General features: G+C 47.9%; 1 protein-coding gene across 2 annotated transcripts in view; it reads left to right on the forward strand.

Annotated features, from left to right (window-relative positions):
- The window catches only part of KIAA0100 (KIAA0100 ortholog), a 33,142-nt gene that overhangs the window by 8,657 nt on the left and 1,556 nt on the right, over positions 1-22,929 (forward strand). For both annotated transcript variants that reach the window (XM_036766534.1, XM_036766535.1), the window contains exons 15-38: positions 258-463; positions 5,195-6,254; positions 6,607-6,798; positions 6,964-7,166; positions 7,350-7,468; positions 7,590-7,810; positions 8,006-8,196; positions 9,342-9,441; positions 9,582-9,784; positions 10,191-10,485; positions 14,056-14,213; positions 15,313-15,519; positions 17,707-17,806; positions 18,058-18,243; positions 18,539-18,660; positions 19,026-19,181; positions 19,267-19,376; positions 19,951-20,131; positions 20,213-20,299; positions 20,450-20,560; positions 21,770-21,905; positions 22,008-22,138; positions 22,303-22,404; positions 22,657-22,791. In XM_036766534.1, the coding sequence (XP_036622429.1) occupies positions 258-463; positions 5,195-6,254; positions 6,607-6,798; positions 6,964-7,166; positions 7,350-7,468; positions 7,590-7,810; positions 8,006-8,196; positions 9,342-9,441; positions 9,582-9,784; positions 10,191-10,485; positions 14,056-14,213; positions 15,313-15,519; positions 17,707-17,806; positions 18,058-18,243; positions 18,539-18,660; positions 19,026-19,181; positions 19,267-19,376; positions 19,951-20,131; positions 20,213-20,299; positions 20,450-20,560; positions 21,770-21,905; positions 22,008-22,138; positions 22,303-22,404; positions 22,657-22,791 (4,712 nt within the window). The remainder of the gene's footprint in view (positions 1-257; positions 464-5,194; positions 6,255-6,606; positions 6,799-6,963; positions 7,167-7,349; positions 7,469-7,589; positions 7,811-8,005; positions 8,197-9,341; positions 9,442-9,581; positions 9,785-10,190; positions 10,486-14,055; positions 14,214-15,312; positions 15,520-17,706; positions 17,807-18,057; positions 18,244-18,538; positions 18,661-19,025; positions 19,182-19,266; positions 19,377-19,950; positions 20,132-20,212; positions 20,300-20,449; positions 20,561-21,769; positions 21,906-22,007; positions 22,139-22,302; positions 22,405-22,656; positions 22,792-22,929) is intronic.

Consider the following 22,929-nt stretch of genomic DNA (forward strand, 5'->3'; position numbering starts at 1 on the left):
ATAACACGGAGTGGCTGGGGGTGTGGGTGGGGGGTGAGAGAGAAGTTGTCAGTGTCTCTTGCATCGCCTAATCTAGATAGGCCTCTTGCAAGAGGTGAACTCTGAGGTGACCTTGGGGTGAAGAATGAGAGGGTAGAATGGGTTGACTGGTAGGAGAGAAGAGAGTTGGAGTGAAGAAAATGGAAGGGGAGAAGAGGAACTACAGCCACCTTGAGAGAGTGAGGAGCAGCAGGCTAATTGGGTATCTGGGATTCCAGGGGCCTCGGAGATCCGACTGGACACCCTGACAGTCCTGGGCAGTGCAGAGAGTTCCACAGTGGGTATCCAGGGACTCGTGCTGGCCCTGGTGAAGACAGTCACAGAGAAGATGCAGCCGTGTTGCAAGGCCCCCGACATTCCCACTCCTGTCCTCAGCCTTTCTATGCTCTCGGTCACCTACCACAGTAGCATCCGTTCTCTGGAGGTAAGGCCTGGGCAGTGGAGGATGGGGTCAGCAGCCCCTTAACTTGTGGTTTGAATCCTTGTTCAACGGAGAATAAGCTGCAGCATTGGCTTTTCTGACCTCACTGGAGTTTTCTGTACTCCCGTGACCAGGCAGACCTTGAAAGGCTAGAGATTGAAATAGAACCTTCATAGTGGGGACTGTGGGGGGGGGGGGGGCTATATTTCACCCTCTGAGACATCACTGTTCTTTGAAGAAACCAGGAGTTTCCTTTGGGAAGAATGAGCCCTGAGGCAGTTTGTCCATCCTAGAATGTTGTTTCTGGTGGCCTGCCGGCCAGTCTGCATATGGCTGTTTTCTGTTTCCTGTCTCATGACAGTTCCCTTCGTGATACTCATTATCTCAAGACATAGTTTGGAAAAGCTTAATGCCTTCCCAATTTAAGCTTGACTTTTGATATTAATTTGTAAATTGTCATTCAAGGACAAGACTACTGTACAGCATATTTTCATGTTAGTTGTCCTCATCTGGTTGCTGCTGTGAAATGCTGGGATGTGGCCTTTGTATAATGGTAGCTCATGGTAGCAGTAAGCCTGATAATAGTAGCCTACATCACGATGCATACATTTGGTCACATCTTTCCTTTACTTAAAAATCTGCAATGGTTCCCAGCGGCCTGCTTGTCAAATATAGCCGTCTTGGCCTGACACTCAGGGCTTCCCAGAGTCAGGTGTCACCCTGCATTTCTTTATTTTTTCCTTTTTAAAATGACTTACTGATATCTTCCTTTTTTATGTCACTGTCATTTACCAATGACCCCTCTTTCTCCCTCACCCCCATGTAATCCTCCCTTATAACAAACGAATGTAGTTAAGTTAACACATCTTTTGGGTCTGAAAATGTAGGCCTCGTTGCATACCTGTTGTCCCCTAAACCTCTCTGCCAAGGGCAGGAGATATGCTTCACCCTCAAGTTTTCTGAAGTCCTGATAGGCCGCTATGTTGATCATAGTTCTGAAGTCATTCCGTGTTATTTTCTGTAACATTATTCGGTCATTTTAAAATTGTTTTCCTGGTTTCCATTACTTTACTCTATGTCAGGTCATACAAATCTATCCAGATTTCTCTGAATTCTTCATATTCATCATTTTTTAATGGCACAATTAAATTCTGTTACATTTCTATATCCCAGTTTAGCAGTACCTCAGTCAGTGGGCATCTACTTTCCTTCCAGTTCTTTGCTACAATAGATGTCTTTGTATATAAGGTGGGACCTATTGCTCAATCACTGATCTTCTTGGGGTGTGCTGAATGGTGGTATTTGTGAGTGGTAGGTCAAAGGATTACGTACCGTGTAGTAACTTTAAATAGAATTCCTACCAGGTTTTCTTGGATGGTTGGACCACTGTGTGATTCCCCCACAGCACACAGTGCATTAGGGGCCTCTCTTCTCACTGTCCCTCCAACATTGACCAGCTTTGTCCTCTGCCATCTTTGGCAGTGTGATGATGGGTGCACCCTGAAGCCTCTGAGTTGTTTAGCTTGGTGTTTCTTTTATTGTTGGTGATTTGGAGTTTTCTTTCACATGACTGTTTTTCCTCTTTTGCAAACTGCCTGCTCATATCCTATCCTTTGACCACTTATCTATTGGGAAATGAGTCTTGTACTGATGAGGACAAGAACCTCATATGTCATATGAGGACTTTTTAAAGGAACTGGGAATGTCAGCATGGAAGAGAGAAGATGGGGAACATGACCATTGTCTTTAAGTATCGCAGGGGGATTCACCTTGTACAGTTGGTTTCAGAAGCGAACCAGGAGCAGTAGGTAGAAGCTGGAAAGAGACCAGTTTAGACATGGGGAAAAAAAAACAAAACTTCTAACTGTAAGAGCTGTTCCAAAGTAGAATGGAGAACTTCCCTCTTCTTGGAGGTTTCCAGCTCCAAGTGACTGGACAGCATTCTGTGGTAGATTCCCTTTGTGTGTGCTTTGGACAAGGCGGAGAATGAGATTCCTTCCAACTGTCAAATGCTGTGATATTTATACGTTTGTGTCAGTTCTTTGTATATCTTAACTAGACCTTTATCAGGATATAATAGACTGCCATCAGACATGTGCTATAAAGATATTTTTTCCCTCAATTTACTCTTTCTCTTCTAAGCATCAGTTTGATTTGTACAATAGCTCTTCAGGTTGTACAATCAAAATTATCACTTCATCTTTCGTGATCACCTTTATCTCTTATTTAGTTGAAGGTTCTTTCAGTATTAATGGTTGTGCAGGGTAGTTCCATTCTTTTCTCATTTTTTTAATGGCATGACCTTTTATATTTAGGCCGTGTGTCTATGAAGAGCTTATTGTGGTGTAAGATTATTAGTCTAAACCCCATTTTTTGCCAAGCTGCTTTCCTAGTAGTTTTTCTTGACTAGAGAGTCTTTATTTCAGTAGTTGTTGTCCTTAGTTTTATTAAACAGTAGTTAGTGGCTTCTGGGTCTTTCTTATCTAGTATATACCGCTGATCAGCTTTTTTGTTTTTCAGCCAGTACCAAATAGCTTTCATGATCAGTGTTTTCTGGTATGGTTTAAGATCTGGTAATAGTAGGCCCTTTTGTCCCTATTTTTTTCATTATTTTCCTTGACCTTTTGTTTCTCCAGATAAATTTTGTTATTATATTGGCTAGTCTTATAAAGGGAATGGAAGGGAAGGTTAGTACAAATCCTTGGATAGCCTTGGATATAGCAATTATTATATGACAGACACTGTGCTAAGTTCTAGGGATACAGAAAGAGGCAAAAGACAGTCCCTTCCCTCAAGCAGCTTATAGTCCAATTAAGGAAACAACACGCAAACAAATATATGCAGGCTGTGCATAAACATGTAAACGTTATATATGTACACACACACACACACACACACACACACACGTAACATTTATATAACATACATGTATCCACACAAATATAAAGCAGGCTTTGTATAAGATAAATTGGAAATAATTAATGGAGAGCACTGGAATTAAGAGGTTTAGGGAAGGCTTCCTGTAGGAGGTGAGATTTTAGTTGGAACTTGAAGGAAGCCAGGGATGTCAGCAGTCAGAACTGAGGAGGAAGAGTGATACCTGGAGATGAGAGATGGAGAATCTTGTTCCTGGAATAGTCAGGAGCCCTACGTCACTGTGTAAAAGAATATATGTTGGGGAATAAGGTATGCGAAGACTGGAAAGGGAGGGGAGGGGTAAATTATGAAGGCCTTTGAATGCTAAGCAGAACATTTTATATTTGATCCTGGAGGTGATGGGGAGCCACTGGAGTGGGGAGAGATTTGAGGCAGGCAGACCCACCAGCAGACTGTTGCAACAGTTTAGGTCTGAGATGATAAGGGCCAGCACCAGGTGGGGACAGTGTTAGAGGAGAGAAGGAGATGTCTCGCTTGATCCTCACAACAACTGTGCAAAGCAGGTGCTGTTATTATCCCCATTTTACAGTTAAGAAAACTGAGGCAAACAGTAGTTAAGTAACTTGCCCAGAGTCACCCATCTAGTGTGTGATTTGAACTCTGCTCTTCCTCCTGACTCCAAACTCAATAATGCTCTACTCACTGCACCACCTAGCTGTCAGTAAAGTAACTTGTTGGTAGTTTGATTGGCCTGACACTCGGACTGTAAGTTTATTGTTATTTCTGCTATAATGGCAACACCCAACCACAAACAATGAATATCACTCCAATTATTTAAGTTTTATTTTTGCGAGGTGTATGTTTATCATTGCCCTCCTCTGTGCTGTAGCCAAACTGGACACTACAGTCAGCCCTGTAAACATTCCCTGCATCCTCCTGCCTGTATAACTATGCTTATGTTGTTCCCTATGCCTGGAATGTCCTCCTTTCTCTCCACCTTTAGAGTTCCTACCCACCCTTGGAAGTTCAGCTCAGAAGCCACATTCTTGATAACACTATCTCCATCCACTCCTCCGTAGTGGTGAGAGCCTTCATTCTTGGCCTTCACATAGCAGCACTTTGCCCAGCAAAGCTATGAAATACTTATAAGTGATATTGTATATGTTGGTTGGTCAGTTGGGTTTGCATCTTGTCTTTTTATTACACCATAATCTCTATTAGGGCAGGCATAGTATCTTGTCTCTACCTTCTGTCTCACAGAAGGTACTTAAAAAAGGTTTGTTGAATGGTGTTTAGTGATTTACAAAGGACTTTCCTCACAACAGCTCCTTGGAGTAGGTGGTGCTGATATTATCCTTGTTTGACAGATAAGGAAACTGAGGCACAGAGAAATGGTTAAGTGACTTGGCTACAGACACATAACCAGAAAACGACAGGGCTGGGATTAGAAATCAGGTATTCTGATTATGAGCCCAGTGCTTCTAATAGTGCACATTCAGCTTTTCCTTGAGGGCAGCGCTAGACCAGCCACTCTAGGGAATGCCAAAGAAATAACTGGTCCTTGCCTTTGGGGAGTTTATAGTCTAGCCGAAAAGACAACATACAGACATGGAACAAATAGAAAACATGTTGATACAAGGCAATATGAAAGGGGCTTTGGTATATTTGTTCTGAAGAAAAGCAAAGAGAGGGAGCAAGGAGGATAGTTGGAAAAATTTCTGGGTGGAAATGAGTCCTGCCACAGGTCTGCAGTATTAATAGAATGTTGGCCCCTGTCATTCTTCTGTTGTTCTGGGTAACAGTATTGATAGGCTTGAATAAAGAGAGAGTAACCTCTGCCATTGATTCCCTGCAAAGGTGCAGTGTGGGGCAGGGCTGATGGTCCTCTGGAGCCCCCCAGACCACATGTACCTGTATCAGCACATCCTGGCCACGCTCCAGTGCCGAGACCTCCTCAGACCCCCAGTGGAGCCAGGAAGCCCCGCTGTGCCTGAGGCCAGCCCCCGTGAACCTGCCCCTCCCAAGCGGCTGTTGAACCTGACTTTGGAAGTGAGCACAGCCAAGCTGACAGCCTTTGTGGCCGAGGACAGGTTCATCACCCTGGTGGCAGAGAGCGTGTCCCTGAGTCGCCACGGCGGCTCCCTCCAAGTCTACTGTCCTGAACTGGCTGCCGGCTTTGACGGCAACAGCATCTTCAACTTCAAGGAAGTGGAGGTGCAGCTGCTGTCTGAGCTAGAGGAGATGATCTTGCACCGAAACCCCTTCCCCTCCCTGGAGACCCTGCGCAATCGTGTCTGGCTTTTCTCCCTGGGCTCGGTGTCGGTGGAGTTTCCTTACCAGTATGACTTCTCCAGGACCCTGGATGAAGCCGTGGGGGTGCAAAAGTGGCTGAAGGGGCTGCACCGGGGGGCCCAAGCTGGGGGGCCCCCAGAGCCAGCTGCACTCCCGCCTGACTTGCTAATTAAGGTGCAGCACTTCTCTTGGGTCTTCTTGGACGACATCTTTGAGGTAAAGCTGCGGGACAACTATGAGTTGATGAAGGACGAAAGCAAGGAAAGTGCTAAGCGCCTACAGCTGCTGGATGCCAAAGTGGCCGCCCTCCGCAAGCAGCATGGGGAGCTGCTCCCTGCCCGCAAGATAGAGGAGCTCTACGCCTCCCTGGAGCGCAAGAACATTGAGATCTACATCCAGCGCTCACGTCGTCTCTATGGGAACACGCCCATGCGCCGGGCCCTGCTCACCTGGAGCCTGGCTGGACTGGAGCTGGTGGCCCTAGCAGATGCCTCCTTCCATGGGCCCGAGCGAGTACTGATGCAGATGCAGGAGCTGGACCCCAGCAGCCCTTTTCCCAGCGAGGGCCTTGAACTTGCCATCCAGTGGTGTCGTATGCTCAAATGCAACATTAAGACCTTCCTAGGTGAGTGGTGTTTCCCTTGCCGATTCTCTTGTCTGGCAGGCAGGCTTCTGGGAAGCTTTGGGTGCACTCTGGGCTGGGACCCCGCCCCTCATTTGGAACCCTGCTTGGCTCCAGGCGAATGGGCTTCCTCTCTCTTCATATGGGCCTTTCTGGGCTAGAGGCGCCCCTTGGGGCTAGGTCTTTTCTTCTGTGCTAGAGGGTGATCTGTGTCTTTCCCCTTGCCTTGCTCTGTGGTTTGACCATCCCTGTGGGGCATCCTAGGGCCTGCCTTGAGCTGAGTGGGTGAATGAGAGAATCCAAGGGAGATGACATGGCTTCTGAGTCTCCTTCCCGTATGTGTCTTTCCACGCAGTGCGGATCCGAGATTATCCTCGCTACCTGTTTGAGATTCGTGACTGGAGGCTGCTAGGCCGATTGGTGGGCACAGAGCAGAGTGGACAGCCCTGCTCCCGACGGCGACAGACCCTGCATCTGGGACTCCCCTGGGGTGATGTGGTTGTGGAGAGGAATATGCCCCCACTCAAGTTCTACCATGATTTTCGTTGTGAGTGGGGGTGGGGACTACAGAGAATGAGGGAGTTTGGTTTAGAGGGGAGATATCTGTGATGAAGAGGGTGGGCAGTGACATAAGGTTCATCTCCAGGACTTGGGGAGGAAACTTGGGACTTTGGTAGAATGTCTATACATGACTAGCCAACATTCCTTCCAGCTGAGGTCTTCCAGTACACAGTGGTATGGGGGCCATGCTGGGACCCAGCCTGGACATTAATTGGCCAGTCCGTGGACCTCTTGACAAAGCCCTCAGCCGACCCCAGTGCCCCCTTGCCCTGGTGGGACAAGAGCCGCTTGCTTTTCCATGGGGACTGGCACATGGACATCGAACAGGCCAACCTCCATCAGCTGGCTACAGAGGTGAGCAGGTGGGCAGGGAGTCTGCTGATTTCATTTTCATCCCATGTGATTGGAATGGTGGATGTTTGGAGCTTAGTGCTATGGATATGTGTGTGCGCATGCTGTGTGTGGTGTGTGTGTGTTGGGGTGGGGGCGGCGTGGTCCCTCTCCTGATACCTCATCGAGTCCTTGAGATGCTTGCAGGATCCCTATAATACAACTGAAAATATGCACTGGGAGTGGAGCCACCTGTTTTTTCACTGGAAGCCGGGACAGTTTGTGTTCAAGGGGGACCTGGACGTCAATGTGAGGACAGCCTCCAAGTAAGTTGAGAGGCGGGCATGGCATTGGTTTGGGGTGGCCGGGATCTTGCTGAGGGGAAAGGATGAGTTGGGGGAATGAGGAGAAAGGCCACTGAGAGCCAGGGACTCCTTTGTGAGGCAGGTATGACGACTGCTGCTTCCTACACCTGCCTGACCTCTGTATGACCCTGGACCTGCAGTGGTTGTGCCATGGCAACCCCCATGACCACCATAGTGTCATCCTTCGAGCACCAGAGTTCTTGCCTGAAGTGTCCCTGGGCCAGCTCCATGACTCCTATCGGGCCTTCAGATCAGAGAACCTCAACCTTTCTATCAAGATGGACCTGACCCGGCACAGTGGGAGTAAGGCTGGGAGCAGGGGGCTGCAAGGCATAGGCTGGGACACTGGCATAGGAGAGAAAACATAGCGGGATTTGGTTTGGCACATGTTGTCTCAGGTCTTTGGTACCTCATAGACAGGGAGATTCCAATTTTATTGCTTCATCCTCCCGCAAGCAAGACTTCCAGCTGAGGCCTTCCCCTTCTCTACATCTGCAGCAATGTCCCAGCCCCGGATTCTGCTATATAGCAGTACTCTTCGATGGATGCAAAACTTCTGGGCGACGTGGACCAGTGTTACCCGGCCAATCTGTCGAGGAAAGCTCTTCAGTAACATGAAGCCTAGCAAAAAGAAGCTTGGTCAGCATTACAAGCAGCTTTCCTACACGGCCCTCTTCCCCCAGCTGCAGGTCTGAGCCAGACTTTCCTCCAACTTCTCCAGCAGAGCCTGTAGTCGTGCTAGGCTCATCTGGACTTTGCTTTACATTATCTTAGGTTGTCTGCCAACCTGTTTCTTAGTTCCTTGCTGTGGGCCCCAGGGTCTGTCCTTTCCATCTCTCACTCTGCTCTTGGTCACCTACTGGCTCATCTTTTCTCAATTTCGTATTGTCTCTCTGTTTTTCCCTGCTTTATAAAAAAATTATTTAGTATTTTATTTTTCCCCAGTTACATGTAAAAACCATTTTTAACATTCATTTTTAAACCTTCGAGTTCCAAATTCTCTCCCTTCCTCCCTCCCCCCCCCCATTGAGAAGGCAAGCAATTTGGTATAGGTTATGCATGTGTAGTCATGCAAAACACATCCATAGTAATCATGTTGTAAAAGAGAACATAGACCAAAAAAACTCAAGAAAAATGAAGTAAAAAAAGTTTGCTAAGTTTTTATTTAGACACCATCAGTTCTTTCTCTGGGGATGGATAGCATTTTTCATCCTAAGTCCTTCAGGGTTGTCTTGGATCATTATACTGCTGAGAATAGCTCAGCCATTCACAGCTGATCATCTTACAATATTGCTGTACTTTGTACACAGTCCATTTCACTTTGCATCAGCCTGTGCAAGTCTTTCCAGGTTTTTCTGAGAGCATCCTGCACAGTATTCCATCATAATCACAAAGCACAACTTGTTCAGCCATTCCCCAGTTGATGGGCATCCCCTCAGTTCCTAATTCTTTGTCCCCAGAAAAGAGCGGCTATAAATATTTTTGTACATATAGGTCCTTTTCCTTTTGGTTGTTTGTCTCTTTTGGGATACAGACCTAGGAGTGGTATTTCTAGGTCAGAGTGTACGCATGGTTTTATAACCTTGGGCACAGTTCCAAATTGCTGTGCAGAATGGTTGAATCAGTTCACACCTCCACCAATAGGGCATGAATGTCTCATTTTCCCCACATTTCCTCCAACATGTGTCATTTATCTCTTCTGTCCTATTAGCCAATCTAATAGATAGGATTATTTTAATTTGCATTTCTCCAGACAATAATGAGTTAGGGTATTTTTTCATATGGCTATAGATAGCTTTGATTCCTTCATCTGAAAACCGATCATGTCTTTTAGGTGCATTACTGGGCCTCATTTGCTCAGCAGCGTGGTATTCAGGTTGAGTGCAACCAGGGCCATGTCTTTACTCGGGGAACCCAGCGACTTATACCTCAAGGTTTGGCTAGTCACCCCTTGGTCTGTTTCTTTTCCCTACATATTCGTCCCTGTACCCATTCACCCACCTTTCTGCCTCCACAAGCCCATCCCAGTGTGCTTGCCAGCCAGTCCTCTGAGTGCCTGTCTCACACCTCACAGCGGGCACCGTGATGCGGCGCCTCATCTCTGAGTGGAGCGTGACGCAGATGGTGAGCGACCTGAGTCAGGTGACGGTACACCTGATGGCTTCGCCCAGTGATGAGAGCTCTGACCATCGCCTTGATCTGCTGGTCACGAAGACTCACCTCCTGAGCCTGTCTTCTCTCACCTACCAGCGGCATAGCAACCGTACTGCTGAAGAGGTATTTGCTTGGCTCTGAGAGCTCCTTCTCCACCCTTTGGGGAGAAGAGGAGCCTCAGCTCCATCTGACTTCCTCGTTAGATTCTGAGCTCTCTCCCAGCCCCACAGATGAGTGAAGCGTAGGTCCCAGTTTCTCCATAATTCCTTTGTCTGGATGTGTTTTTCCATCTGGATTGGATTTTTATGTTGGATGATTTAAAAATCCATTTTCAGTCTTGAGGTCTAATGTCCAAGGATATAATTTAGTCAGCAGAATGTGACCTGTCAGTCCCCTCTCTCTACCTGCCCCAAGCAGATTTCATTTTCGGTAGTGCTGTTCTCTGTGTCCTCCCATTCCTGCAGCCCCAGCTGAGAATCCTGGGCCCCCCACGTGACCTGCCTTCATTCAGTTATTCTTCTGTCCTTAGGAGCTGTCCTCCCGAGATGGGGACCCTGCCTTTCATACCCACCAATTGCAGTTAGTGGACCTGCGGGCTTCCTGGACCACCACCAACAGGGACATTGCCTTTGGCCTCTATGATGGCTACAAAAAGGCAGCTGTGCTTAAACGGAACCTTTCTACTGAGGCCCTGAAGGGGTTAAAGATTGATCCCCAGTTGCCAGCCAAAAAGCCAAAGCGGGGTATCCTGCCTAACCCCCCAGCCCCACCTCGGGTCAGTACTCCCAGCCTCAGCAGAGGGCCTGAAAAGAGCTCTTCAGGAGGTAAGTTGGAGGGGATGTGACACCAGGGATTAATGTCATCAGTGGACCTGACAAGGTTGATTATATCTAGGATCAGAGGGCTGAGAGCAGAAGAGACCCAAGAGACTGTCTGGCCCAGCTCCCTCATCTTCTTATTTTCATTGATTTTCAGTTTTATTGTTGCCTCTTTTTTTTTTTATAATTAAGACTTTTTGTTTTTAGTTTACAATGCTCAGTTCCATATAATTTTGAGTTCCAGATTTTCTTCTCCCCCCCGCCCCCACGATGGCATGGAATCCAATATATCTTCTACGTATAACTTTGTATTGAACTTATTTACACAATAGTCAAGTTATAAAGAAGAATTATGACCAATGGAATGAATCAGGAGAAAGGAGAAACAAAACCAAAAAAACCAAAAACAAACAAAAGAGAAAAAAAAACAAAGGAAAAAAAAAGGAGAGCAAACAGTGTGCCTCAATCTATATTCATACTTCATAGTTCTTTCTCCGGATGTATATAGCTCTCTCTATCATGAGTCCTTTGGAGTTGTCTTTGCACCTTGTATTGCTGAGAAGAGCGAAGTCTATCAGGGTTAGTCATCACAGAATCCATATATCTGTGGTTGTGTATAATGTTCTTCTGGCTCTGCTCCGCTCAACATTATATCGTGCAGGTTTTTCCATGTTATTTTGAAGTCTGTATCATCCCCATTTCTTATCGCACAATAGTATTCCATTACCTTCATATACCACAACTTCTTCAGCCATTCCCCAGTTGATGGACATCCCCTTGATTTCCAGTTCTTTGCTAGTGCAAAAAGAGCTGCTATAAATATTTTTGTACATATGGGTCCTTTTCCCACTTGTGTGATCTCTTTGGGATACAACCCTAGAAGTGGTATTACTGGGTCAAATGGTATGAACATTTTTATAGCCCTTTGGGCGTAGTTCCAAATTGCTCTCCAGAACGACTGGATCAGTTCACAACTCCACCAGCAATGTAACAGAGTTCCAATTTTCCTGCATCATCTCCAGCCTTTATCATTTTCCTGTTGTTTTAGCCAATCTGACAGGAGAGATGTGGTGCCTAAGTTGTTTTGATTTGCATTTCTCTAATCAATAGCGATTTCGAGCATTTTTTCATATGCCTATAGATATCTTTAATTTCTTCCTCTAAAAACTGTCTGTTCATATCCTTTGATCATTTCTCAATTGGGGAATGACTTGTATTCCTATAAATTTGACTCAGTTCCCTCTATATTTTAGAGATGATTGCCTCTTGTTTTTACGCCACAGTTGTTTCTTCTTAGATCACCCTCACCTCCTTGAACTTAGAACAAAGAAAAACATAGAGAACCAACCAGCAGTCACTCCATGTGGTCAGGGGGTCCCCTTCATCTGGAGTCCCCATCCTTGGGTGTCTCTATAGTGTTTCATCATGATGGACTCAGGGTACATCGTTGGAGTCATTAGGCTTCTTGTTCTCCCGCTTCGGCTCTTTTCATTCTGAAATACTTCCTGAAAGTCTGCCCACATTTTTCCAGTTTCTCATATTCATTTTTTCTCCCAGTACAATAAGATTCCATTACATTCATACACCACAGTTGGTCAGACATTGCCCATTTGATGGCACTGCTCTGCTCAGGAAACCTCAGTGGCTCCCTGTTACCTCCAGGATCAAGTCCTCTGCTTTACATTTGAACCTCTTTGCCAGTTTCCACCTTCCAGGCATCTTCCACTTTACTCCCCTAACTCTAGGCCAGTGTGTCCAGTTTTCTGTTCCTCAAACACATTCCTCCTCTTTTCCATCTCTGTGCCTCTGCAATAGCTCTCATCCTTGTGTGGAATTTTTCACCTCTGCCTTTGAGTTTCCTTCACTTCTTTCAAGATGCAGCTCAGATCCCACCTTCTCTCATCCTTTCCTGGCCTTCCCAGACCCCAGTTGCTGATGTCTTCATCTTTGAGATGACTTTCCATCAGCTCTGTGTATAAATCTTGTATGTACCTAGTTATTTCCATGTTCGTCTCCTTCTTTGCTCCATGAGGGCAAGGACAGTTTCTGTCTTTCTTGGTAACTCCAGTGCTTATCCTATAGCCTGGCACATAGTAAGTATTTCATAAATGTTGACTGACTGATGGTACCCACTTTGTTTCTGTTTTTCTGCTGTCGCCAAGAAAAGTTCCTTTAAATATTTTGGTATATGCTCAGGAGTGCATCTTTTTTATTTCATAGATGAGGAAATGAGACCAACAGAAGTTAAAACTATTGTCTCCTGCCTTTACTTGGCAGCACTCAATTCCAAGTGAGGAGAGGCCTAGATTCTAATCTGCCTCTTGCCCTCTGTGTTTGGGACTGTCCCATAACATCTGTGAGCCTTAGTGGCCTCAGCTGGACCATGGATATATACAGTTAGTGCCTGTCTGAGCAGATTGGTGAGGGCATAACGTCTGCAAGACACTTTGTAGACCTGAAAGCAAATGGGAGAGTCAGGGGGAAAGGGAATGTTAACCTGGAAGGAAGTGGCAGACCCTGCTGGGGGACAGGGTTTGACTCTTCCGATTCCAGGCACTGCTCTCACTGGTCTGGACTCATGAAGGCAGATAGCTCAGTACCCTCTTAGTCCTGCTCTCTATTTTCCTGGGTTCTCAATCCCCTGTTAGTCATTTTTTGTTCCTCCTTCTCAAGTCCAAAGATCATTTGCATGGGCAGAGAAAGGAAATGAAGCGGGAATGGTGCAGCTCCAGTAGCTTCTCCTCCCCACTTCCTATGCTGCTCTGTTTACCTCCAGGCTCCTTTTGCTTGTTAGAGCCTGAAGAAGGCCCCTTGCTGTTGTCCCCCATTCTCTTTGCCAGTCTCAGCTGGTGCTGAGCATTCGCTCTAGCGGCACTCTGCCTAGCGGACAGACTGTCTGTACATTTGTACTTACCGTCTGTGAGCCTGCCCAGCTTCCACCTTCTGTGCACATCTTAAGGTCCAAGTGCATTGGTTATTTCCTTGGATATCCACATGGATCTCTTTAGGCAACTCTTCTTTTTCCTCTTCATTAGAATTGTTTCTGCGTCTTTGTCACTGTTACTGAGCTTCCCATCCTGGCCAGCCTGACTTCCTATGTCCATGGGATCCTATTGTCCTTTCTCTAGACCCTTTGAAATGTGCTCTCTGCATGTCAGACTCTGCTTAACTTTCTTCCCCTTCCCTGCCACTCATTTGAAGATGAGTAGTCACTTTGGGCAGGATCGCAGTCATTTCCATCCCAATGGCCAGTGCCTCCTTGTTAGTGAAGAGCAGAGCCAGGAGACAATTTTGCCTTGTTAGCACCTTCTTTCTACTTGTTGTCAGCTCATTTTTCTAGGCTGAATCAGTTCCATTTCATACCTCAAGGACTGAAGCATTAAAGGGCCCAGCACAGAGACCTCAAGGAAAGTGTTAGGATGTGGGGAGAAGGAGATAGCTTAAGGAGGGTGATCGGCCTGGGGGCAGCGGGGAGAGAAGGGGATAAAAGAATTCCATGTTGTTTCTGGTTCAGCAGTATGGGATTAGGCAGTATGGCATTAGACGTGAATCCTTCCCCCTCTTCTTCCTTGTCAGGTGCCCACATGTTGCAGAAGCTGATTGAGGAGACAGATAAATTTGTGGTGTTCACAGAAGAGGAGTCAGGTGTTAGCGAGCAGCTGTGCGGCATTGCTGCCTGTCAGACAGACGATATTTTCAACCGCAACTGCCTCATTGAGCTGGTCAACTGCCAGGTACCCTCACTGTCCCTCTAGCAGCTGGAGCAGAAGGAGTTGGAGAGAATGCTCCATCTAATTGCTCAACAGGACTTTGAACCTCTGGTGTTGAGCCTCTGGCAGCAGGCTGGGGAAGCCTTTCAAAAGCTAAAATAAAATACATAGGATTACAGAGGAAACCAGTTATCTCAACATACAGTTACCAAAGTACTTTTAAAAAAAACTTGTGTTCCCCAGTTTGAGAATCCCTGTTATACCAGGAAGAGGCCACTCTGCTAACAAACATTCCCATCTTTGGAGGCCAGAGTAGTTGAAGTACTTACCTTACCCTTCATCTCAGTCTTTCACTTGATGATCCAGGGTTACTTCTTGGGGCCTGTTGTGAGATCTGAGGATGGGCACAGAGAGGTATTGCAGGAAACTGGCAGGCAGGGCCGATGGTGCTCTGTTGGTCGGGAGCCAGATTGATGTGGACCAGCCATAGGATTTGGTATAAACTTTTTTAAAAATTTTTTTATTCATTTTAAACTTGAATACAAAATGAGAAAAGAGTACAAAGAGAGGATTCAGTATCAAACAATAAATTTCCATTTCAAGAAAACCTACATGATAAATACTGTTATTTTCAAAGCTACCAAGCTTTTCTGGGCTTCCTTCTAGGTTTTCTTTTGTTCTCCGCTGTGGACTTTTTATTTTATTTTTTTCTCTCTTCCCCATCTCCCCCTGCCCTAGAGAAGGCTGCAATTAAATGTCACACACACACGCATACACATACACATACATACATACATATATATATATATATATATATATATATATATATATATATATATATATTTCTTTCTCTGAAGCTGGATAGCATCCTCTTTCATAGGTCCAAGTCTTTCCATGTTTTTCTAAATCAGCCAGCTCATCATTTCTTATACTCTAGCTGTCTTGGATCATAATCATATTCCACAGCTTATTTAGCCATTCCCCAGTTGAAGGGTATAAACTTATATAGCTGGTCAGTGGCAGGACGAAACCTCAGCTACAATGGAGGGTGTATTCTTTTGGCTTATTTCCCCTCTTCTTCAGTGGTCCTGGTGTCCCGATGGCTTCTTTTCTTTGCTCATAGATGGTTCTTCGAGGTGCAGAGACAGAGGGCTGTGTCATTGTGTCTGCAGCCAAAGCCCAGCTGCTTCAGTGCCAGCACCACCCGGCCTGGTATGGCGATACCCTGAAGCAAAAGACATCCTGGACGTGTCTCCTAGATGGCATGCAGTACTTCGCTACCACTGAGAGCAGCCCTACTGAGCGTGATGACCGGCAGCTCTGGCTGGAGGTTAGTGCACCCCCACATAGCAGAACTAGGCATATCTTTCCCATTGCCCGAGGTCAGTCCTGGCTTCCTCTTGCCTCTGGGATTATACCAAATTTCCTCTTTGGTTCCTCAAACCTTTGCCATCTGACCCCAGGCTGCCTTTCTAGGCTCCTTGTGTGTGCATCCTATTGGAGGAGAGCTTGCTCTCCTCCCACTTCTATGTCTGGACATCTCGATGCGTCCCCACTTCCCTTCCACCTCCCATAGGAAGCCTCTCATCAGTTGTTAGGGCCTTCTCTCCAGAGATTATTTTACATGTGTTTGTGCTTAATAGTTCACGTTCCTAGTCTTTCCCCTAGTAGAATGTAAACTTCTTGAGGGCAGCCACTCTTTCATTTGTTTTTGTATCCCCAGGCACCCAGTGCCTGGCACATATCAGGGACTTCATCAACTTGTGCTGAATGAATAAAATAAATCCCCGCCCTTTGCAGCAGTCAGCAGAGGTGGGGAAATTCCTCCCATTGCCTCTTGCTGTCAGCCGAGTGTAGTGATGGTGGCTGGTTTGTAGAGCCTCGATGCGTTTTAGCTTCTCCTTCACCTTTTGTCCTTGCACCTTTGGCTTGTACTGCAGAGCTGGGGAGGCTTTGGACACCTGCTCATGGGATTGCCCACACACCATGATGGGGAGCCGAAGCCTGGGAGCTTCTGCCATTCTGAGAAACATTGTTAACTGTGTCTGAGCTCTCGCAATCACTGTTTGCTCACTGATTGCATTTGTCGAGTGAGAGTGGGTCTGACTTCAGGGCTGATCTGTGGGGAGCTCAGAAATGCTCCCATTCTGCAGATGCCCTGTTTGCTCAGGTTGTGCTGTGGGGAAGAGAGAGGGAGTGAGCTGGGGGCAGAGCCACAGGAAATAGTACCAGCCTGTCCTTGTTCTTAACCTTTCACTGAAGCCACCTGGAGGCTGGACCAGCAGAACCAGCTCTAAGGACGGGAGAAGGGAGCAGAGGAGGGTGATAGTGGGACCTGCAAGCTCCCCCCAGTCAATAGTGAACATTAATGACATTAGTTATTAGCAAGTACAGCAAAACAAGGGAATTCTGCAGCCCTCCCCAGGCCACATTCCCTTCCCCCACTCCGATACATCTGATTAGCACCAAAGCAAAAGTCACAGGTGTTAAGTGTGTCCTCCGGGGATAAAGCTGTTCCCTCTTCTCTCACTCCGGCTGAGGTGCCTCACTGCCCTGGCAATGGAGCCCTGTGCAGGCAGCATGCAGGAGGTTAGAAACTGTCAAATCAGATGTCACTCTAGACAGGGGATGGGCAGGTAGGTGGTGATAGGAAGAAGGTGCTGAGTTGGTCTATGACAGTAGTGGACTGAGCAAAAGGTGCCCCTAGCAGCAAACAAATGCAGAGAGCACCTGTTCTCCCTGTTGAGTTGGCCCGGGGGAGCTGGGAAGCAGCTGCCTGGGTTTTGTGCCTGTCTCAGGCACATCGAGCCTTATACCATTTTCTCAGGTGAAGGCCACTGCAGCCTTCATGGAATGATGCACTTTGGGGCACTGGCCCCAGCCCATTGACAGGGGTGTGTGATGGCACATTTCCCACAAAACTGATTCTCTGTGACTCAGTCAGTAGATTTGATGGCTCCATGTTGTTTTGCATTTTTCCAGTGATGAAGCTGCTCACGTTGTACTCATTCTACTCCTGACTCTGAATCTTGCCTGACAGAGAGATTTAAATGAATGTCAGCCTCAGTTTCACCAGCCCATCTCACCATTATCAGTGTCCACAGGGAACAGTGGGACTACGAACAGGGAAAAGAGCTACAGAAAGTTCAGGTTTAGCAAAAGTTGGCACTGTCCAAAGCCTGATTCCTAATTTTACTTTTAGGCCTCAGGGCTGGGGAATCTGGCCTTCTGTGCCTGTTTGGTCTAAGTTTTCTTCTAAAAGGGAATCTGGGAAAGAAGGGTTTAAGATCATAGCTAATGTCTTTGAAAGGCTCAGGGCCAGGCTTGAAGGACAGACAGCATTCAAAACTATGAAAGGAAACAGTTGGACTTCTCTCTTGGGGGATTTTATAGAGATCTGGGAATCAGAGGGCTGTGGAACAAGTGGTGTCACTTCTTGACTTGGGATCCAGAACCTTTTTGCCCAGGAAATGTCTGTGACTGTTATGGCTGAAGATGCTCGTGTCTTCCTCACCAGGTGAAGAACATTGAAGAGCATCGAGAGCGCACTCTGGACTCTGTGCAGGAACTGATGGAAAGTGGGCAGGCTGTGGGCGGCATGGTCAGCACCACCACAGGTTGGTCAGGCTCTGCCTCTGCCCCAAGGTTGGGGGTGCCAAGGAAGGTGCTGGGGCCTTCACTTGGGGCCTGACAATGCTGGAATTAGGCCGGGCTACTGTTTGTGGGTTTCCGGTGGTTTTCCTGGAGTTTTTGGTCTTGCATAGCTAGAAGCTACAGTTGTTAGGCCTGGCTCCTTTGATGTGAGTCAGAGGGATGGCCCCTGTGGCAGAGGAAGACTGCCCCTAAGCAGGTTTTCTCCCTTGCCCAGACTGGAACCAGCCAGCAGAGGCCCAACAAGCCCAACAAGTCCAGCGGATCATCTCACGCTGCAGTTGCCGGATGTATTACATCAGCTACAGCCATGACATTGACCCTGAGCTGGCCACTCAGATCAAGCCACCCGAGGTCCATGAGCAGCAGGAAGAAAAGGAGGACCTGCTGAAGAAACAGGAGGGTATGCAAGAGCTTATGGGCTCGAGGGTCCCCTGGAGGTGTCACCCTCTGCTGGGGCCTGAGACCTGGATGTGAGCCAGTGTCCCAGCTGGTCATTACCCCTCCAGGGTCAGCCTCAGTGTATTGGTGCCTCTGGCTTTACGTTTCTGCCTTAGAAACAACACTCCTGGCCTAGATACAACCAGAGTGGGATGTTTCTGCCTCTATGCAGTCTCCCATTCGGTCAGGCCGTGGGGTGGAGGGGCTTCTCAGGGAGGGGCCTGAAATTCCTACTAAAATCCCAGCTGATGTCACAGGGGCTGTGGACACCTTCACCCTCATACACCATGAGCTGGAGATCTCGACCAACCCAGCCCAGTATGCCATGATCCTGGACATTGTCAACAACTTGTTGCTCCATGTGGAACCCAAGCGGAAGGTGAGTCTGGCTTCTTTTATCTCAAGCCAAGCCTTGTTGGGGCCCCGAGGTCCCGTGCTGCCTTTGAAAGTGCTTGGTTGGGCTGCAGGCTGTAGTACTGTGCTTCAGCCCTAAGGAGAGCCTTGGAGGTAGAGAAGCACCCCATGGGTTAGCAACAGCGGACCCTCAATCACTCTTGCACAGGCTTTAGCCTTCTTCTTCCTAAACCAGCAGCAGGACTGGATTTCTTAGTCCTGTCCCCAGTTATCACTGAATACCACCCTCTGTGGACCTGATCTGTAGCAGCCATCAGGAGATCCCCGATCCAATGTCCCTTCTCTCCTGCTTCCTCTCAGGAAGACTTTGTTCTTCCTCCTCTCTCATAGGAGCATAGTGAGAAAAAGCAACGAGTACGCTTCCAGCTGGAGATTTCCAGCAACCCCGAGGAGCAGCGCAGCAGCATCTTACACTTACAGGAGGCTGTGAGACAGCATGTGGCTCAGATTCGGCAGCTCGAGAAGCAGATGTACTCCATCATGAAGGTTGGGGCACAGAGACAGAGAGAGCCCTGGGCTGGGGGAGCTCCTGGCCATGAGGCCTCACTTTTGCCTACTCTGGTTTCCCCAGTCTCTGCAGGATGACAGCAAGAATGAAAACCTCCTTGACCTGAACCAGAAGCTAAGCCAGGAGAAGGCTGACCTTCAGCTGGAGAGTGAGGAGCTGAATATCCTCATCAGGTGCGCCATCCAGGACCCCCTCTGCCCTTGTTTCACGCTAGCCTCCAGGGCAGGGAGCCTTCTGATAAGGGGAAGCATTTAGCTTGGGTTTTTTCCTGGCCAACTCCTCCTGGCAGTGCTGTGAGCCTCCAGGAGGTCCCAGGCAGGGCTCTGGTCAGGAGCTGACAACTGGAGTTGGCTTCCTCACCTCCCTCCCTTTGGCTCCCAAGCAGGTTGTATCCAGGGACAGATGGTTCTAAGGGAGGCATGCAGGGATATTTGGAGGAGAGCCAAGACCGTCTGGCTGGCTCTTCCCCTGAAACTCTGCAGTAGAGTGTGATTGCAACTTCAATATTGGCCTTGGTCCCAGGAAGAGCGCTTGTGGCTTCTTGATAAAGCAGAGTTGAGAAACAGGATTGGGATTCGTGTGGCCCTGTGGATGGGGCAGCAGGTCCAGGGCTGGGGACGGTCTCAGACTGGGGGGTGAATTTGTCTGGAGTTTCATCCTGCATTCGGGATACCCCTAATGCACACACTTGACCAAGCTGGTTTTGGCTCTGTCCACTATCTTGTGACCTTGCCGTTGCACCATCAGGTGTTTTAAAGACTTCCAGCTCCAACGGGCCAACAAGATGGAACTTCGAAAGCAGCAGGAGGATGTGAGTGTGGCCCGCCGCACAGAGTTCTACTTTGCCCAGGCACGATGGCGCCTCACTGAGGAGGATGGGCAGCTGGGCATTGCTGAGCTGGAGCTTCAGCGATTCCTCTACAGCAAGGTAGCGCCAGGGCTGACAGGGAGGATCTCTAGCAAAGCCCTGGGAAGAGCTTATTGTAAGGGGACGTATCTGTCTTAACAGGTGAACAAGTCTGATGACACAGCCGAACATCTGTTGGAGCTGGGCTGGTTCACGATGAACAACCTCCTGCCCAATGCAGTCTATAAGGCAGGTGTCCTTCCTACTGCCTCAGCCTGCACCCCCTTCCCCTCAGAAAGAGTGTGCTGGAAGACCAGGACCTCTCACCTGGCTCTCCCTACAAAGCAGGTGCCAAAGGGCACTGGCTGGATCTTCAGTCTGACCCTTTACATTCCACAGGTGGTGCTACGGCCCCAGAGCTCCTGCCAGTCTGGACGGCAGCTGGCCCTACGCCTGTTCAGCAAAGTTCGGCCTCCTGTCGGGGGCATCTCCATCAAGGAGCACTTCGAGGTGAACTTAACTCCTAAGAGTCTAAGGGAAGCCAAAAGATGGGACTGTTTCTACAGTAGAATTTGGCAGAGGGAGAGTGACTAACGTTGTTTTTCATGTGCCTTTTATTTAAATAAATTTTTATAGATATTTTTTGTTTTTATAGAATTTACATTTCCCATTGTATTCCTCTCCCCATTCCCTCTCAGAGAAATATCCCCTATAATGTGAAAAAAGGGAGAAAATTTCCACAAAACTAACCGACACATAGAAAAGTCTGACATTACAAGCAGTTGCCGACTGCCATCCTCCCCCACTTCTTTAAGGGGGCATTCTCATATTCTCATATTCTTTGGGGCCCAGCTTGATCATTTCCATTTCCAACATTTAGTCCTGATTATTTTGTTGTTCCTTCCACTCCCATTGCTGTAGTTGTGTGTGTGTGTGTGTGTGTGGTGTTCCTGGTGGTGCGGACTTCACTTTGCATCAGTTCATGTATGTCTTCCTGTACTTCTCTGTATCCATTACATTCACGCATCACAGTTTGTTTAACTGTTCCCCAAGCAATGGACATCTACTTTGTTTCTTCTAGTTCTTTGCTGCTACGAATATTTTGGTGTGTTTGATGCTTATCTTTTTGTCTTGTTATTGACCTCTTTGGTGACCTCTTTACCTAGCAGTAAAATATATGGGTCAAAAACGTATGGACACAGAATTCCAGATTGCTTTCCAGAATGATTGTACCAATTTGCAGTTCCACCAGCACTACATTAGTGTGCCTACCTTTGCAGAACACCTCCCATGTTGACTGTTTCCATGTTTTGTCATCTTTTCCAATTGGTTGAGTGGGACATGAAACCTCAGGATTGTTTTGATTTAAATTTCTCAGTATCAGTGATTTGGAACATTCGGTCGTATAGCTATTAGCCGTTTGCAATTCTTTTTTAGAAACATTTTTCATATCTATTGACCACTTATCAGAGTGTGACTTTTGATTTTATATATAAGAAACTGACTTTATTTTTATGTTTTCTGTGAACAAAATCCACCTTTTCAACCTCCCCTGAACCACAAAAAAAAAGAAAGAAAAGCAAAACAATTTCCACATTGGCCGAGTCTTGGAAGCATGTCTCAGTTTGCACCCTCTGTCCATCAGCTCTGGAGTTGTCTCTGAGTTCTGTGGAGCAACTGACAGACTTTAAAGCATTCTCCTGCCTCCATCTCATGCAGGTCAACGTGGTTCCCCTCACCATACAACTGACACACCAGTTCTTCCATAGAATGATGGGCTTTTTCTTTCCTGGTCGTAGCATGGAGGATGAGGACGTTGGGGATGAGGAGGACAAATCCAAGCTTGTGACCACAGGTGAGGGCCTCAGGATTGGGCTCCAGTGGAGTGGGGCGGCAGTCCCAGGAAGGAGCCACAGCCATGGAGGGGGGGATGGCTAGCCTGCTTGCTCTCTCATAGGGATGCCAGTGGTGAAGCCACGGCAGCTGATCACAGCAGATGACGCAGTGTCTCTAGGCCCCGGAAAGGGTGTGGCCCAGGGCCTGAACCGTGGCTCTGGGGTCAGGAGGTCATTCCGAAAAGCACCTGAGGTACCCGGTATATCCTTGGGCTGGCTGGATGGTGGGAAGGCCACTGGGGGTAATCTCTCCCTGCTTCCCTTGGGATAGACGTGAGGGCAGAGAGAAGGGTGAGTGAGTGACACCCGGCTCACTCATGACTCCTGGACGGTTCTCATTTCTTCTGCCTTTCTCAGCACCCCGTGGATGACATTGACAAAATGAAAGAGCGGGCAGCCATGAACAACTCCTTCATTTACATCAAGATCCCCCAGGTTCCACTTTGTGTTAGCTACAAGGTCTGCAGCTCCCCTGGGCATCCTGGGGCTGGGTGTGGGGAGCTCTGTACACTTGGGAGCTGATTGGGATTCTGTGGGCCAGAACCCCTGGTGAACTCTGGGGCTCTCTCTCCTCTCCTAAGCAGCCGAGGGGCCCGTGCCTGTTGTGTCCAGACGGGGAATCAGCATCAGAGGCCTCTGCCGAGGGCTGGCAGGCTGGCTACTCCTTGATGGGCACATGAGTCTTCTCTCTGTTTCTCCCCTCCCCCCCAGGGTGAGAAGAACAGTGTGGATTGGGGTGACCTTAATCTCGTACTGCCGTGTCTAGAGTATCACAACAACACGTGGACGTGGCTGGACTTCGCCATGGCTGTCAAGAGGGATAGCCGCAAAGCCCTGGTTGCCCAGGTGTGTGGCTGGGCTTGCTAGGTCAGTGGGGCCTAGGGGTCTGTGGCAAGCTCATGGACAGCCCAGCACCAAGGCAGAGACTTGGGCAAGGCCGGAGCTTTCCTCTGCCTGTAGCTTCCAGTCCCTCTCCCCTCTCCC

The sequence above is a fragment of the Trichosurus vulpecula genome, chromosome 7 (genome assembly GCF_011100635.1).
Source record: "Trichosurus vulpecula isolate mTriVul1 chromosome 7, mTriVul1.pri, whole genome shotgun sequence".
Classification (NCBI taxonomy): domain Eukaryota; kingdom Metazoa; phylum Chordata; class Mammalia; order Diprotodontia; family Phalangeridae; genus Trichosurus; species Trichosurus vulpecula.